General features: G+C 30.8%; 2 protein-coding genes, 1 long non-coding RNA gene and 1 pseudogene across 3 annotated transcripts in view; 2 read left to right on the top strand and 2 right to left on the bottom strand.

Moving 5' to 3' along the window:
- The first annotated feature begins 10 nt into the window (after positions 1–10).
- On the top strand, positions 11–2017 carry LOC130748940 (uncharacterized). Its single transcript, XR_009022803.1, has 3 exons — positions 11–320; positions 548–1015; positions 1801–2017. It is a non-coding gene; the product is annotated as an uncharacterized LOC130748940 (long non-coding RNA).
- Positions 2018–12115: 10098 nt separating this feature from the next.
- Positions 12116–14766, bottom strand: LOC130743261 (50S ribosomal protein L3-1, chloroplastic-like; annotated as a pseudogene).
- An 805-nt stretch (positions 14767–15571) lies between these two features.
- Positions 15572–16149, top strand: LOC130743728 (uncharacterized). Its single transcript, XM_057595956.1, has 2 exons — positions 15572–15733; positions 15841–16149. Exons 1-2 carry the CDS (start codon positions 15572–15574, stop codon positions 16147–16149), a joined length of 471 nt encoding a protein of 156 aa, XP_057451939.1.
- LOC130743260 (disease resistance protein RUN1-like) overlaps positions 15650–19097 on the bottom strand; it is a 32329-nt gene continuing 28881 nt past the window's right edge. The window contains exon 7 of the transcript XR_009021404.1: positions 15650–15721. The gene's annotated coding sequence lies outside the window, so the exon portion shown is untranslated. The remainder of the gene's footprint in view (positions 15722–19097) is intronic.

Genomic DNA, 19097 nt, shown 5'->3' on the forward strand with positions numbered 1-19097 from the left:
TTGTCTCAAGGACTCCATTCTACGCCCATTTCTTCTTTCTTCTAGGGTTCAAACTTCAAACACTTGCTGAATTCATCTTCTTCATTCACATGCCTGTGCACCACACATTTTCCCTCACCCCTTTCACCTCTCTTTCTTTCGCTCAGACGACCTTTTAATTTTTAATCGCTTCGCTTTACATTGCCAGCAGCGGAGGAGGAGGGATCAATGGAGATGGAGATTTCATGGTTGGGGTGAGCGCACATTCCGCGAGTGGAGGAGGGGTGTGATCAATCCATTACACTTGGTATAGCAATTGATACTGTTGAGTGTTCATTGCGGTAATAGTTCACTTTAGAGAATTGAAGTAGACCAAGTTCACTTTTATTGTTTCTTCTCTTCTAGATAATCTAATATGCTTCAAATTTAGTTTTTGATAGAGGCAAATTTAGTTTTTTTTTTAAATTATGGTTTGATATCAAAGTTAGTCTTCAACATGCTGCTTCTTTAGCTTATGATGTAGCAGCTGTGATTTTTGCTGATCATCATTTTACTTTTTTGTATACAGAATATATCCTATGACTATTAGAGTGGTTTGGTTTAAGTGGAACTCGCAAATGGATTTCCTAGAGGACAACAACTGAAGAAATTTACTCGATTACTCTTTCCTCGATCATCCTCCAGCCAATTTCCTTTGATTCAATCAAAGGTTTTTCATTTCTCTTTTTTAAATTCTTATTATTGTTCTTCCTTCTTTTTGGTATTACAAGTATGCTATTCATTTGGAAATACGGTGAATCATAACATCACCCTTTAGTTTATCATGATTTCAATTAGACTATAATAATCTTGGGTGCTAAATCTATGGTTTTGATTTCAAAGAAGGGGAGATTGAGAAGATGGGTCATCCATGGCAGGGTGCAAGCGGCGGAGAAAGGGGGGTTGTCAAAGATGAGGACTCACTCTGTGATCTCAATCTTCTCTTCCCTCCCTCCTTCTCCAGGGTCATGTATAGCCAAACTTCATGCCACTAAAGGTACTGTATAGTATATACATATATTAGTAACTTCCATAATGAAATTCCTTTTCATAAAATTCACATTTAAAATTACTATTTAATGGTTTGTAGCCTAAAACTAAAAGTAACGGGGATGACTAGCCGCAACTGATCTTTTGTTTAATGAAATTGTGTTTCTTCATAGCTTTTTTTAAGTACCATTGAAGTAGAAAGAATCTGACAACTCCACGCTATATGCAGGAAAATTGCCTTCTCATAATTTTTGTTATGCTTTCCTCATTCATTAGTTGATAAGTCATGAATAATATTACTTATTTTTCTACTTGCTTATAACTATTAGAAATAATTGCTTATTGCCAGTTATGTTTCCTACTTTTAATCTTGCTTAAAGTGTCTTTAGTCAGTTACAAAGTGAAGTGCCTTTAAGATTCAGTTATAAAGTCTAATGGTATTGCACTTTATTAAGAGTCATTGAGTAAGCTTTTGAGTTTCCATGAGTTACATTTCATCGTTATGTTATGTTTGTCTTTTTATTGCTGTTGAAATTTTATGCTTTATACACTTTGATTGCACTTTATTAAGAGTCATTGAGTAAGCTTTTGAGTTTCCATCAGTTACATTTCATCATAATGTTATGTTTATCTTTTTATTGTTGTTGAAATTTTATGCTTCATACACTTTGATTTTATGCTTCCACAGTTAACCGGCAAAGTTAGCCTCTTATCTAAATTTTGTTTACGTTGCTTTGGCTTTTCAAATGTGTTCTTTGTAAGTGACTCATATAATTTGTCTTTTGTTTTTAGTAGGAGAATTCTATAGTTCTTCCTCTTCTTCGCCTCAAATTGAAGAAAATTTGTGCAAGTTGGGAGCTATTTACCCTTAATTTAGTAGAGCATTACTTTGTCAGAATGATAATTATTGTGCGTCACTGTATTAAGCTCCTACATTTTAAATCTAACTTTAACTTTTGGATTCAGCTCTCTAGATTGTCTTTTTTTTAGTGGAATGACTGGCATTATAGTGGCCAGTTTTTAACGGTTATTGTGGCTGTTCAACTTTCTTTCCTCAGCTTAGTTAAACAAGTCTTGCGTCCATTTAATTTCCAAAGAATTACTTCATAAAAAACAATGGAACCAAGTTTTTTTTTTCAAAAAAAAGAGATAAATTTAAAACAGGGAAAAACAAAGGTTTAGGAAGATGTAAATTTAAAGTCAAAGGGGTTGAAGTTTGTATTACAGATCTGTTGAAACTACTTTATCACAGGTAGGAAGCTAGGTCAATAGGACCATTAAAGACCAACATTAACTGTCTATGTAATTATTCCTGGGTGCAAACTTAAGAGACCAACAGTCTTAATTACAAGGCTACCTCGAAATTCATATGCTTCCTGATCTTAGACCAAATTTAATTATTATGCTAACAACGTAAATATGAAGCCGTCTCTTTTTTCAATTTTCCTGTATACCATAGTTTTGTGAATATGCCCAATATTGCACCAAATTTTGTAAAAGTGAGCTCCATATGCGCATTAAGATTGTACTACAATCTGTACCCAATGCTATTATTCGTCGCTATAAAAGAGAAATAGGAGAATAGTAAATCAATATTTCTTTTACCAAATTGCATAAAGGGACATAAGTTACAAAGTAAAGTGGCGCTTCAATAAAATATAGAATGTGAAACTTTCAAGTTTCAATTTATGATTAATAATTGTAATAAATTATGAATATTTTTTTTTCTTGACAGGTTTTTAACCTGTTCAGGATACGTTGGTGGTCCAGTTAAGGATAGAATAAAAGAGAAAAAAAATGCTCGACAATTTAGAATTATAAGTCATATATAGAACTTGATTAAAAAGAAATTAATAATTTTAAAAATATAACAGTATAAAACTATTAAATTTTAATATAAGAACTAAATTAAATAGTGCAACATTTAAATAAACAAACATACAAATACTTAACAAAAAAAAAACATACAGTTCATAAAAAAGAGAAGCAAACAAAAAAACACAAATAAATATAATTATTACCTTCCACAATACAAACTCAAACACATTTATCGTAAAAAAACTTTCCAGTTTAAGTTTTCTTATATCTAAAAGAAGTTTTAATATTTAATTCATAAACTTTCTTGGGATAAAAGTAACAAAAATAACACATTTAAAAAAAGTTTACACTAAAAATAAAAATGAATACCCCCGTGCATCGCACGGGTAAAAAATACTAGTAATATATAAAGCTCATCCACCAAAGTGGGTCATATAGTAACTTAAATGACACATGTTTTAATTCTATTGGTGGTTAAAATGAATTTCCAAATGTCTTTTTCTGATTGGTCCACAATTGATGACTTCTCATTGGTCGAAATTGATGACTCACTGAATTAATAAATTCAAAATTTAATTCATTCAATTAATACATTTTGAAATTTATTGGCACAGGTGGAACATTTGGACCAAATTAGGAAATATAGCAAGTTCTAAGCGATTAACACTTTTTGCACTGTTTATTATTTCTTTGCAATTAACCGGTTTTTTTTTTCCTTTTCTCAATATATATGAACTTAACCGATAGAAATATTTCATTATTTTTCTTATTAACCGTCACCAATTAAAAAAGTCAAAAAGAAACATCATAAAGCAATAGTTGAATGGATAGTGTTTTATTTATCACGTAAATGGAAACAAGAGATATGATTTTAAATCTATATATATATATGAAAATAAGGTTTTCTTCTAGAAAGCCTATGTCACATGGCATCTCCAAAATCATCCATTTTCCCTCCAAGAAAAAAAAGACATCTCACTTTTTTGTTACAACATATTTCATCTCTCATCCTATTTAATTTCATTTATTATTAATTATTCCTTATCCTATATGATACACTTGAATGTATATTTTTAAATAATATATTTTTCAAAGTTTGTGACAATTCAAGTAATATCACGAAATCTATTAAAAAAAATGATTATTTCGAAATATTTTTCTCATTTTTTAAAATTTTAAATATAAAAATTACCTTTTCTAAATTCAAAAATGAAAAAAAATTAAATTAAAATTTTATTTTTTTTGGCTAAAATTTCTACAAATAATTTATATTTGAGACACACATCATTACTAAACGTTTCATTACTAAACAAATTCCCAAGGTTTTTTTCATTAGCGAACCTTATTATTCTATTTCCTCCAAAAAGCTAGAGCATATTCTGGAAATTTTTCTCCAAAAAATGGAATATTCCACAAATTTATTCTATAAATATTATGTTCACAATCAAATTATTCTCATGTGATTATTTTGTTAGTTTTTTTTTTATGTTTTGCAATATATTCATTTTCTCTCATTCACGTTTTCAACATTCTTTTCTTTCTCTCCATTTAAAAAAAATATTCTTTTCTCTCATAACATGAAGAAAAAAATTCTCTTTCTCACTCATTTTTGCCTCATCAACATCCAATGATCAAAGGTTTGTTCTTTCTATTGACAATTAAGATTTTAATTTCTTTTTTGTTTCTACTGCGCAGCTTCTATATCTTATTTTGTTTCATTAATCTTATTCAAAAGTATCTTTGGTTCAAAGGGGTTTGATATTTCTAATCATATACCACATGCAATTGTACGGTTAGGGTTGTTTTGTTATATTAATTGTCAATGTTAATGTTTTTTTCTTTTGCAATCGTATAATATGTCTATTTAAAAATTTATATTGTATATCCAGATTCCTAATGTGTTGTTATTTGTTTTTTTTTCTACATGCAGATAAGACACAATTCAAACCTCTTAAAAATTACTGGAAGTGTGTTGCTATGTTATGTTCTTCGACTTTGCTTTATTTTTTCTTATTCTATGCTATCGTGTGTGAATCACTAGATTTGACCATGTGCCCGAAGGTTAGCTCAAATGGTAAGAGTTAGGGGACATAACGGTTGTGAGGGTGAAGGGTGAAGAGTCCAGGGTTCTGATGATTAATTTACTAATATTACTAACAATTAACATTTGCCTATAAAAAAAACTAAATTTGACCATATCATTACCGTACCAATGATCTTATTTTGGGTTTAATGTCTTCATTTTCCTTAAAAAAAAATTATGCTTCTTTTACGTATATTATTATATCATTCTATAGTGGTTATAATTAGCAATTAATTCTACGTCAAGCAATGTGAAATATTGGTTACCTTCAGTTAATTAATAATGCACTCTTGCATAATTCTCCACGCTCAGATGGTATCTCTATACTTTGCAATCAGAAAATATTGGCACATATTTGTGCAGTATGTCCCAACATTAGTATTGGATTTTTTTTATAGGCACATTAGTATTGGATAACTTTTGGACAATAATTATGAAAACCATTGACTTGCATGTGGGATGGTGAGGTGAAAGGAATCAGAGTGCTAGAAGCTTCGCTCTAAACCATTCTAAATTGATAACCAGGTATCATATTTTAGGTAATGATATTTATGGTATGCGTAATTCTGACTAACAAAAATATTTTCAATTATATTATATTGTTAACTCCATTTGTTTTTTTTTAATACCATTAACTACTCATTTCAAATATTGAAAATTGACATTAATTTCTCATACTAATTACTACATTTTATTTACTATAATAACTAAAAAATTAATTTTTAATTACAATTAAAATTTAGAAAATGTTATTGATTCCTAATACTAAATAAATTTCCTTTACTATAATTAATTATCAATTAAATTTAATCAAAGTTTGACTAAATAACATAAATGTTCATTTTAAAAGAGCATAATTGTTGTTTTAAAAACTATTCTTTTTTTTGGTACATCGGAAAATTGCTTTCAAAAACTATTCACGTTTTCAAAAAATTAATATTTTCAATAAAATAATGATTTTATTCAAAATTAATCAATTTAATGCTAATTAATGTACAACATTTCAAACTCTTATTTACTTATCAATCTAACCATTATTACTATATAATGAAAAAAATCTGGAAATAAATTGTTTAGTTAAACTACTTTAGAGTGTGTTTGTTTCAGCTTATTTTTTAAAAAAACTACTTTTTTTAAATGTAAAGATGTTTGTTTCAGCTTTTTGAAAAAAGAAAATTGAAAAATACTCAAAGCTAATTATTTGGAAAAGCTAATTTAATTAGCTTATCATGAAAATCTATTTTGATGGATAAGAGAGAAGATAAAAAAATAAATTCTACTTGGTATAGCCAAACAAAAATTAGATTACACAAAAACATACAATGAGTAAGTCATGCGAAAGGTGTAGAATCTTTTATATGGTTGACATCTCGAGTTACTGGTTAGATTGGAACTAGAGAAATATCAACAATCATAAATCTTCAATTCTATACGCGTTTTGAAATATAAATTCATTCATCTTCAACACAGATTCATTATATAGATAAAGACTTTCACGTCCTTTTCTACTTCATACACTTTCTTCTCCTCCTCTTCTCCTTTTATATGGAAAAATAACACTTAATCCTTATCATTTTTTTCAATTTCACTAAGTGTATTGTACACTTCTTTTAATCTCTTTACCCATGAGATAATGTATTCTATCATCTACATTTATTTATTTTTCCATGTCTTCTACTTCCCCAAAGAAAGCAAACATTTGTACAAGTGCTTTGTGTTATTCTTCTCTTCTATTTTTCCTACTATAATTAATTGTGTTATCTTTGTCCCCGTAGGATAACTCAATTGGTAGGAGCTGAGAGACTTATGGGTTGGGTAGGGAGAGGTACAGAGATCGATTCCTTGCGGGTGCAATTAATCTTTCCGATGTAAAAAAAAATATTGTGCTATCTTTTGTCCATGATTTCATTTAATCTTCCCCTGATTTTTTTCTCCAAGGATTCTACTTCTCTAGAGAAATTCATCATTTGCACAAGCATGTATGCACTTCTTCTCTTCATTTTTCCATGATATATTTTGTGTTATCTTTTTCTTCATGATTTATTTTTCCCATTTTCTTATTTTTTTAACCGGCCATGCATGATTTTGTCAACGACAATTTCCATAAAATTGTGCATGATTTGCTAATTTTATGATACTTTATGTGGAGTTCTTTTCTTCTATCTTCTCTAATTTCATTCTGCTCTGGTATTTTCCTCAGTCATTTGGGAGTCAAGGGAATGGGTATACGGGACACTCAGTCAAATATTGCGAGATATTGAGGATGGGTAGGTAGTGAGGCCAGTTCAAGGGAAGACACAATGATGTCTTATTTCAATAAAGGAGTGATGAGTTAGGCCAATTGCAAACATATGAAGGAAAAATATGCTTGAGAGTTCTAGAATAGAAAGACACATGCAAAATGAATATGAAACATGAACAAAATTTGTGAGTTAAAATAAATTTTGATTTTTTTATTTTTCACATAAAGGTTTTGTTTCAAACCATAATTTTACACGCTTGAAAATCCTTCAAAAACTTTAATCATTTTCTTTTTACGAGAAAGAAGATGAAGTAATGCAGACGATCATCTTCTTTGTTTGCTCAAAGGATTAACCTAGAGTTTTTTTTGATATATATATATATATATATATATATATATATATATATATATATATATATGAGGCGTATCAAGTGACAACAATGTTTATTGTGAGAGATGAACACATTAAATCGTGACTGTTTGATCTAAGATCAATGGTCAAGATTAAAACATAAAGTCACATGACTTTTTTAAAAAGTTACATGATCATTAATTAGCATTTAATCTTAACCATAAATACGTTGGAAATGTAATGATGAGAAAAAATAATTTTTTACATTAAAAATTGGAAACAAAATACATAAGTACCTTTCAATGTTCCCGTAGGATAGCTCAAGTGGTAGGAGCTGGGGGACATATGAGTTGGGTAGGAGAGATCCAGAGATCGATTCCTGGTGGGTGCAATTTATCTTTCCGATGTACCAAAAAAATAAGTAACCTTCAATTAAAGTTAACTTTAATAAGAGAGTGTTGGGTTTTTTGTCATACTAAAAAGGTGTTGGGTGCTAACTTACTCTTTCAGAAAATCAAGTAGGAGTAAGTTAGCATTCCCCATATATATAAAGTTGAGAAACAACCCCTCTCAACAATGATATTGTAACCAACACTGTCAACATAAAACTGACAAAAACCAGCAACTACAACAAAAATCTCTAAAAACAGCAGCAAACCCCCTAACGTGACAAATGTTTTCTACGTTTTATTTATGTTGTTTACTCTTTTTCACGAAATCTGCTTTAATGCACAATTTGATTCTTCTCTTTTGTATGCAGAATGCGTGAGATAGGGGATGTATCATATGAGAAAGTCTCTCTTATATGAGAAAGATAAGAATGATTTGCAGCCTTTAGATTAATATAAGCGATTGAGAATAAAAGATCAACTTAAGTAAATCACGTGTTCTCTTTTACTTCCTTTCCCTAATCCTCGTGCTTTGAACTCTGAACGGTGCCTATATTCCTAATTTGCTAATCTCTGACTTCCTTTCCCCAATCTTCAATCTTTTTCCTATTCTCCTTTTTAGATCGATTTATTATGCCCAGAATAGTTGATTCAATTGATTTGCAAGTCAATTGGAGAAATTTATAAAAATAGAAGCATGACGAGGGTATGCGTAGCAATTGAATTTGTTATAGAATTGTCTGGACGATTGCAGGGGCGATGAGGAGGAGACAACAACTCGCAGTGGCAATTTCTCAGATGAACAAGTGAAGAACGCAACAGAGAAAGTGGCGGTTTGATGATGGTTCAGCAACATCGAATTAGGGAATAGTTCTCAAAGGATGAAGAGAAGACACGTGACTGATTTAATTAGTTGTTTTGATCTCAATCGTTCATTTTGATCCAATGGTCAAAAATCATTCTTATTTTTCTCACATAAGAGAAACTTTCTCATATGATACATCCCGCGTGAGATAATAACTTAATAAAAGTAAAATATGTAACGGGCGTTGCATTTAGAAGAAAAATTATTTTAGATTATTTTTACATAATTTTTATATAATTATTTCAATAATTTTACTGGTTAAATATATTTAAAATTTTTAATGTGATACAGTCATCTACTTAAATGATCTTAATATAAATATTAAATAAATTTTATAATTTGGTTGCCTCATTATATATTATAAGAGTACTTCTTTAAAATAATATTATATATTTTTATAAATTAATAATTATGAAAAAAATTACTAAAGTAAATTTATCATTCAAAACCATTGATGACACATTTTTTTTATTACGATTTTAAATTGAAAAATCTTATGTAAAATTATCATCCAAAAGATATTATGTAAAATTATCATTCAAAAGATTTTTCTCAATTGACATTAACATCTCTTAATTGTTTAGAAAACTTTAATATATAAATTTTTTCAATAATCAACTATATATATATATTCTAACAAACATTTATATATTTATGTAATGAAAAATTATACAAAATTGCATAATTATAATATTATACAAATTTTAGATATTACTCCCTCCAGTCCTTTTTATAAGAAAAACTTGGACAAAATCACACAAACTAAGGAAACTAATATTTTTTATAAAATTAACTACTATGCTTAACCAATGATGTTTTTTCATTTTTACAAGAACAATCATGCTAATTACCATAAATGTTGATCATACCTATAGGGTGCTTGCAATTTCCCTCCATATTTTTGTATTGGGAATAAGTCCCTTTGCATTGGTATTGATTATTTGACTTAATTTTATAAGAGTGTTTCTTATAAAAAGGACCAAGAAAAATCTCGGGCGTTTGGTAGAAGGGAACTTTAAACATTCCCGGGTAAGTAAGGTTGGGAATGTAACATTCCCATGTTACATTCCCATGTTTGGTACAAGTTTCAGAAAAATTATTCCCGGGTATTAAAGATTCTCAGGCATGCCATTTACATTGTTTTTCTCCAAACTTCATTCCCAAGTTCAAGGATGGGTATCTTACATTCCCATGGGAATGGAAGTTATTTCCCACTAACTTTTCTTTTTACTTCAAATTTTATATTTTTAAATATTTTAATTAAGAAATTATTAAGAACATACCCGGGAATGAAATTTATTAACCAAACACTTTTTTAAGAAGATGTCTGGGAATAACATTCCCATCAAAATATTCCTAGGATTAAGATTCCTGGGTATCATTTTCTAAAACCTTTAACAAACGCCCCCAAAGTGTTTCTTATAAAAAGGACCGGAGGGAGTACTATATAGTAAAGTAACCCGTGCATTGCACGGGTAACTCCGCTAGTTTTTAATTCAATTAAACGTTAAAGAAGTGAACCAGAATGGCATCTTTTTGCTTCGGTGTATAACAATTTGAAGAAGTTTGATTCTTTATAAAAAAGGAATGGAATCCAATCAAAACCGTTTAAAGCTTCGTATGACTACATCTATAATTACCTTATTTAGCTATTTTTTAACATGGGCTAATTTTAAGGTAAAAAAATTCCATATCTTTTATGAATAACAATATAAATTATTTTAAAAAATATGGTCGACTACTACGAGTAGCTTTTAGAAAACCTATAAAAATTTGGTAAACAAAATTTGCTTGATTGAAGCTAATAATTAAATTCCTAATTTCTTACTTAAGTCATACATATTAGGTTCTATATAAAAAGTTGCTTTAGTCATGTTTCTTCTCCCATCTATATCAAACTCTGAATCATATTCTACTCTAAACCCTACCCCCTTTTGTTGTAATGTCTAACCAATTTACACTTCTATCAGGAATAAAGCCTGGCAAGCTTGATTGGAAAGTCAGAGCCTGTGTGATCAGGAAGTGGAATGGTGTAGATTTCAAAGACCGTAGCAAAGTTACATGCACGGAGATGATACTACTTGATGAGAAGGTATCTTCCGTTTAGTTTATACCTTTTATATAAATTATATGTCTAAATTGTTTAACACTAATCAACTTATTATCTTATACGTAATGCGGGACAATGCATGCCACGATTAGAAGTGATCTCATGCCCAAGTTTGAAGCGCGTATAGCAGAAGATGATGTCTACATCGTAGAGAACATCTTGGTGGCTAATTCTGATGGTCGCTTCAAGAACTCCATGAATAAGTACAAACTTAATTTCATAAAAAATACAAGGCTGTCACGATCAGAATTCAAGGGGATTCCTAAACACTTTTTCAAGTTTGTGCTGTCTCCTGAACTGATAGAAAAGTCTGATGATCAAACATCTTTGATAGGTACAAATACTTATTATCTAATTTCTATTGATTTAATCACTCTTCTCGGTTCTCATTGTTACCTTCAAAGTGACTTAAATTGCGTTCTCAATTTTTAAATTTGGCTATGGTGGTTCTTGCAATACAGTTTGACCCAGACACATTAACATTTATATCTTGATGACAAGTTATGAGTTAATTTATAGGATATAGGAATATGAAGAACAAACAAAGAGGGTGGTATCAAGATGGCACTGTGTTGAGATATCTTATCTATCTCTTCCGGAAAATGGATATCTCCAGAAAAGATTTTTGATTCAATTTTTTTTTGTTTTTTTCTAATGGAGATCCATACCAACCTATTAAATCTACACGTTGCATTGTAGAGAGCCAATATCGTGGTCTCCAATGATGCAGAAGGAGTAAATAATAATAAGCTGTGAGAAGAGAAGAATTAGAAAAGCTCATAGAATAGAATAAGTGCATCCTAACTGCACTAGAACCAAAACCTTTCTTCTGCCAAATAAAAAGCACATGGACAGATACAATGCTTCAAAACATGGCCTGATTGTTGTCGATTGTTGAAAGAGGGTTATTTTTTTTTGCTATGGTTAAACCAATCCATTTTTGTAGATTGTTGAAAGAAAAGAGATATGAATACTTCTCTCTTCATGAATTATCAAGGATAAAATCTTCTGTTATCTGACATTCAGCAACAAGGTTGTAATACAGAAACTTTCTCTACCATTAAATGACTCATTGATGGTAAGAATGGTTAAATGAATAAATTGCTGAGTGATTTGAATTTTCTTTTGAACACTGTCTGACAAATTATTTGTCTCGCAGAACAAATAAGCAATACCATGAGAAAAAAGGTTAAGATATCAAACAACTAGAGAGTTAAAGTTAATTTCTAATTTAATTCACAGCCGGTATCAGCATCTTAATAATAAACATATTTCAATGAACTAAAAGACATAAGATATTTCAACAATGACCAAAAGCAAATGATTCCATCATCCTGTACTATGAGTATTTCACCATATTTTAATAATAAGACTCCAAATAATAACATTACATGTAATTCCCTTTTGAATTTCTAAAAATCAAAACATAGTAGTTAGAATTTGAATTTGAATTTTGAAGCAGAGACTAAGAAAAGATATACCTTGGAAACCCTTCCCAATGGTTGTTCCAGAGACATCAACAAGATCATCCTCCTTGAAAAGTTCATCAAAAAGAAGGCGTTGGTTGAGGTCAAAGCCATCAAGTGATTGAAGGTGAAACTCCTGAAGATGGCGCATGGGGGATGGCACTAACCTTCTTAAGATGACCAATCTCGGGTTTGTTGAGCTTGCATTCCCTGATTCTCTGGTAACCAAATTGAACGGCGTCGTAGCCATCATTGGCCTCGGTTTTGATTTGCATGACGATGTTACCTTCTTTGAAACCAACCACAGTGACCGGAACAACGACTCTGTTTTCTTCGAAATAGCTCATCATTCCCAACTTGGTTCCCATGACTCCGACACATGCTTCCATGCTCATCACGACCACCCGTTTCTCTCTTTTTTCTGATTGGGGAAATGAAACCCTCAAATTGAAACATGGCACGCAAGTAAAGCTAATTGAAAGTGAAAACGATCAAGAGATTGGAGGTATTGATAGACTTTCATGCATTCATTGCAGGATACAAACTTAAACAACTGTGTAAATTAGGGATGGCAGAGAAGCCCGAACCCATGGGCACCCGACCCGACCCGATTTCTTGGGTGAAAACCCGAGTTAAATGGGTTCGGGTTCGGGTTCGGGTTTTACCCGATCACTTTCGGGTTCGGGTTTGGGTTTGGCCAAACCCGCACCCGAACCCTACCCGAACCCGGATCTGTATAAGTGAAACCTAAGTATTCTGCTTATGCAGTACAATATATGCAGCATCTTGCATATTAATTTAACAGTAACATGGCAATTACAATGTTACATTACATAATATAGCTCTCTTCACAGTCTTTTTCAGGTCGGGTTTCCGAGTTCAACTGTTTGTTTGAGGTTGTGTGCGGGTGTGGGTACGGGTCGGGTGAACCCGAAACCCAATGGGTTCGGGTGTGGGTTTAAGTTCACCACCCATTTCGGGTTCGGGTGCGGGTGCGGGTGTGGGTTTTTGATTTCGGGTTTGGGTTTGGGTTTGGCAAAACCCGCACCCTACCCGACCCATTGCCATCCCTAGTGTAAATGAAAAACAAAGGCTTTCAACTGAAAAATCAAGCTCATCGTTCTCTTCATGGGGAAATTACTTACTTTATTGTTCTCTATCAAACTTTGCTTATCTTTTTTATGATTATGAGATGGTTATTGGAAATTTTATTCACTTATGTAGAACTTTATTGTGTTTCTGATGGCTTAATTTAGTTGAAGTAGAACATTCAGTGCACAATCATTTGTGGCAAGGGTCTTTCATGTTAAACCAATCCAAGTTTACGGTTTATTGAGTGAGTATAGAAGTAATGACCCTTTATGCAATCCTTTGGATAAATGGCTCAAAAACAGCATGTGCAGCAAGGAGAATCAGTAAAGTGAACAATTAAACTCATCAAGCCAGATTTATAGCTGTGTTTATAATTTCTTTAGACAACTTCAGGCTGATTTTCTATTATTAAGGATAGTGCAGATTTTAAAGTTCTTTTCTTACTATCCCTAGCAATGTTTATTGAACTTGGATGCTTGCAAATGCCAAAAGAAAAGGAAAGTATATGAAGTGATGGTTGAAGCACGATTTTTTGGAAAAGCAAGGACCATGCACTCACTGTTGAGGGATCTAAGTGGAATTTTGTTAACTCATTTGCAACAAGTATATGAATGATTTTAGTAGTTTTGTGGTAAAAGGAATGACTCAAAAAGAGGAACAATGAGTATTTTTCAAATTAAGGAAAAAGTTGAAAAGAACAATTTTATGGAATTTTCTTAGCTTCTTAATGGAATACAATGTGAAGGTGAATCACTTTACGGAAGTCGTGCATCTAGAGGAACACTTTTCTATGGACAAAATTGAAAGCATAATTTTATTTGGAGTTGAAACACTTTTTTTCATAATTGAAGGGGCAAAACGCCCGAGAAGAAACAAAACAGGTCAAGGGACCAATCTGGGATATAAACCCCTACAACATCATCACGTAACAGTGAAATGAGAGAATTGGGGATATGGTTCCTATCAAAGCTTACACCAGAATAATTGTGGCCAAGCCTAGCAAGATGGTATGCGCTACAGTTTGTCTTACGACCATCAACTGGAACTTTACCTCCCAATTTTGGGTGGCAAAGGATTGGATATTTTCTTAATCAAATCCGGAATAGGATGAGCAATGGGGCACTTGGCATTGATTAAGTTGAAAGCAGTTTTGCAATCCATATCATGGTTGTTGGGATAAGAGTAGAAGCCAATTTGAGCATGTCACACGGGGTTCATAAAGTATTTTTTTTATTTGAGGATTATAAATTATTAATAAATAGATTACTCTTATTTTTATTAAAATTATATGGTAAAATATTCTCATGGGGAAGAATCTTTTACATGAAGATAATTTTATGTTTAAACTAATTTTTTTTTGGAAATTCAAATATATTAATATATTAATAAAAATAGAGAAGAGGGCGGCTAAGCTCGAGAATAGGACAAAGAGGAATCTACAAAAGCAAAAGTCTTTAACCATCTTTCAGGGATGGTTAAGTGATTGTGTATTCTTATGTTTAAACTAATTTAAAAATATAATTTCATTAAATTTATGTACAAATTTTACAAAGTATAATAATTTTAGAACTGCATTTTTTTACAACAAAAGAGAATACTTTATTGATAAGAACTTTATGTAAACAACAGCCACATGAGTACAAAATGTGACGGTAAAATTATCACATACAGAAATACAAAATGTTAATATATATATATATATTTACAATTATATATATTAAATATATATATATATATATATAAATACAATTATATACATTAAAATAACACAACAAAATTTGTTTAAAAAAATTACATTCAAAAAATCTCTTCTTGGAGGAATATTTTACATGAATCATGTTAAAACTTAAATATAATTTCATTATTTTTTCATATATGTATTTTTTCAAATATATCTATATATATCTATGGTTTGCCTCACATCTGTTCTATCCTGATATGATCCTTTAGTCTCCTTCATAGACTGTGTGGTGGAGTGCTCTGGTTGGGCGTTTTTCTTGAATAGTGCTAATATAAGAAAAACAACCAATTGTTCTCCTGTTGATTACTAAAAGCCAGTGTAGTCCGAAAAGATCAATGTGTTGGCAAAATGATTGAACCATTAATGAAATTGATTAAATATACATAACCTAACTTTCCGCACAAAATGAAAAACCCGCAACTTTTTCAAGATAAAGCAATATTAGCCCCTACACTAGAGGTTGTTAAAATGATAAACACTTACATGCTTTGCATGATAGCTGCACCAGAACATGAATATTTGAGCTCCGACTCTGCTTGCGATCTGATGATGATTCTGAAATCCAAGGTGAGTGGTTTAACACAGAATTTTTGAACGACGCTAAAAGTTCAGGAATGTCAAACCACAGACTATTATTGAAAGTTTTACTTCAATCATGTTTTTGAGAAATATAGACCAAGCAACAAGTTTATGCAATGGAAACCAAGTTAACTGTGGATGAATTTGGTGAACGTGTTATTGGTGCAATTGTTATCACGGGAACAAATGCTAATGACAAAGTGCACATTTCAAGAATGAACTCGGTTCCTTTTGATTCCAAATTTCCAATTAAATTCAGAAGAAAACAATTTCCAATTGCAGTAGGCTTTGCGATGACCATAAACAAAAGCCAAGGACAAACACTATCTCAGGTTGAGCTCTTCCTTTTGAGGTCTGTCTTCACTCATGATCAGTTATATGTAGCTCTCTATAGAGTACTGTAAATGTAGTGTTTAAGGAAGTTTTTGGAAATGTTTGATGTATACAAGACAATTTCATTTATTTATTCAATTTTTCTCTTCACATATTATTACACGGTTGACTTATATGCAATTGACTTATTCATAATTTAAAAATTTCATATATATATGAAAACTAATTTATTTATTAATAAAAACTCAACATAAAATTCCGTGCAGCGCACGGGTTATCGCACTAGTTTCTTTACATTCTTATCTATTTATATATATATATATATATATATATATATATAAATATAAAGGAGACTTGAGTTTTTTTGCATTAAATACATCAAGTAATTCCTACCTCTATATTAAAATAAATTAAAAATAAAGAATTTCATTTGCAATAAATATATTAAATAATAAAATTAAAATTGAATAAATTGTAATGTCAAAAACTATTGACCTACCAACATTAAATAATATATTTATAAACTTATTTATCTTCATTTCCTATACATTTAATTAAAAGCTAAAATAAATTTCTATATGTAGTTAAAATATTAATTATTGACCTCAAGTTGAGAAAATAATTAAATTTATATAGAGTAATATATTTTATATAAAATCTATCTATCTATCTTTCTATCTATCTATCTATCTATCTATCTATCTATCTATCTATCTATCTATAAACTATATAAAAGTGAAGTTTTTGCAACTTTGAGGGTAAGATGAGAATTCAATAAATCAATGCACATGAGTGAATATTTTTCCATGGGCATATATGTAAATTTGTGAGTAATTAATTATGAAATCAATCTTGACCGTTGATTGCTTCTAATCCTAGCCTTGCATCATTTTCTTATGAAACACTTTGAGTAACCTTTTCATATTCTTGGTTTTTTTTTGTTACTTTTGTAACTCTTGATTGTGGTTACAAATATCAGCAAGAATCTCTTCATTTTTCTCCCATAAATTTTATTAAGTTTTGAGTCTTTCCATTTCCTTTCAAAATCTTTTCATCTTTCCCATCTTGATCTCCCTAACCTCTATTTATATGCAAGAAATCTCTCCCTCTGGATTCTCCAACAGCACCATTTCTGCGCAAGAAGATCTTCCATCAGGTTAGAAAAAATTCTTCTTCATCAACCACTTCTTCTTCATCATTTTTAATTCTTAGGCGTTAATGTTTTTCTCCATCATCATCGTCCATCCGGTAAGAGCCCACTTTTCTCCTTTTATCTCCCTTTTCATTTATTTATTCTGATTTCATAATCATTTCTTCTTCACATTTCGTTCTCAAGCTACATTCTTCTCAACTGATCTTCATTTTTCCATTTATTCTTCTCCTTCCTCATCTTCCACTGCGATAAGATTCAGTGTTTATTCATAATATGCATACTGTTATCACTAATTCAATCGGTAGAAATTACCCATTTTACTGTACTTTTGTCATTGATGCATGTTTTGTTCTTATTCTATGAATTATTAACATTATTATGATCTTTTCTTATCTTCTATTCCATTTTTAAAGTAAACTTCCTTTACTTCCATTGGTAACAATAAACTGTTAAATTCGTCTCATTTTAATTTACTTCAGTTAATGTAAGTTTCGTGCTTTTTAATTTTCATTGTTTTACTATCAACTAAATCAACCAAATGATTGTCTTTTCATCTAATCTAATACATTGTAGCCTTTGTTCTCCTTTTACATGTAACTGATTTCGTTTCAATTTGTTCTTCTTTCAGATTTTGCCTCTATTGTTTCCATTCTTCCAATGTACTATCTTGAATATATGTAAGTTTCTTGCATTTTATGTACTTTTTTATTGTTTCATTGTCTCCTAAAAATGACTCTTTAGGTAAGCACAATTTTATTTTACTTTCTGCTGTTGATTGCGGGGAGGAAGCAGAGGTTTTGTCTCCCAACATATCCGTCTCGAGAAAACGAAGCGAAAAGGAACAAAACGGTGAAGGGCAAGCTCGCTCTCTCCAACTGTGGTAAGAACCATTCTTCTAATTTTTCTACCATTTGTTTTGTGGAAAACGAAGCGAGAGGGAAGAAATCCACAAAGAGCAAGATCGTTCTCTCCAACTGTGGTAAGAACCTTTTTCTTTTTTTTTTCCCTTCTTTCTGCATTTTGACTTCAGAGATCAGACTTATTTTTCTACAATTTATTTTTCACATTAGGTTGTTGTCTTCTTTATTCTCATTTCTCCTCTTCCACTCCAGTAAGATACAGTCTTTATTCCTCAATTAAATTTTTTTCACATTAGGTTGCTATCTTATTTATTTTATTCCTCATATGGGTGCAGTGGATTTCAAAAATGAAGTATCCCCGGGCTCAAGAAGTTCCTCAATATTATAATTCATTTTATTCTCTCCTCATACTTTTATCTCAATTGATTCTCTCCTAATTATTTACTAAACATCTCTTCTACTTTCTATTAAAAATATATTCATTTTAATTTTTTATGGCCAAGAATTGCCACTCATACATTTACAAGTTTCAATGCCCTCATTTTGGAAGAGCTCTCTAATAAGGTCAAATGTGACATCTTTTTCATTTATATGTGGTTATTGAGGAATTTAGTGGTTACATATTAGTAATTAATGTCAGTTAGGGAATTCCAGAGGGCATGATTAGTTAGTTAGGATATATACAAGACATTAATCCTAAATAAGTTGACAGTTTAAACATTAAATTTGACATCGATGCCAATAAAAACTTTCCACTAACCCTTTCCACTACAACAATTACAAGTACTAACTTTCCACTAACTCTCTTATAAGTCTAACTATTTTTCTTCTCTATTTGTGGTCATTCAATACACAAGTTGATTTTATTGTTGAATGCATATATTGACAAGAGTGAGAAAGGGAAAGACCTAAGTCAGGTGGTACAACGCCTATTGAAGAGGACGAAGATGGGGGAAGAGTTTGAAGAGGAAGAAGAAGAAAATGATGATTCTGAGCAGTAGGACAA

Source organism: Lotus japonicus, chromosome 3, assembly GCF_012489685.1.
Source record: "Lotus japonicus ecotype B-129 chromosome 3, LjGifu_v1.2".
In the NCBI taxonomy this organism is placed as follows: Eukaryota; Viridiplantae; Streptophyta; class Magnoliopsida; order Fabales; family Fabaceae; genus Lotus; species Lotus japonicus.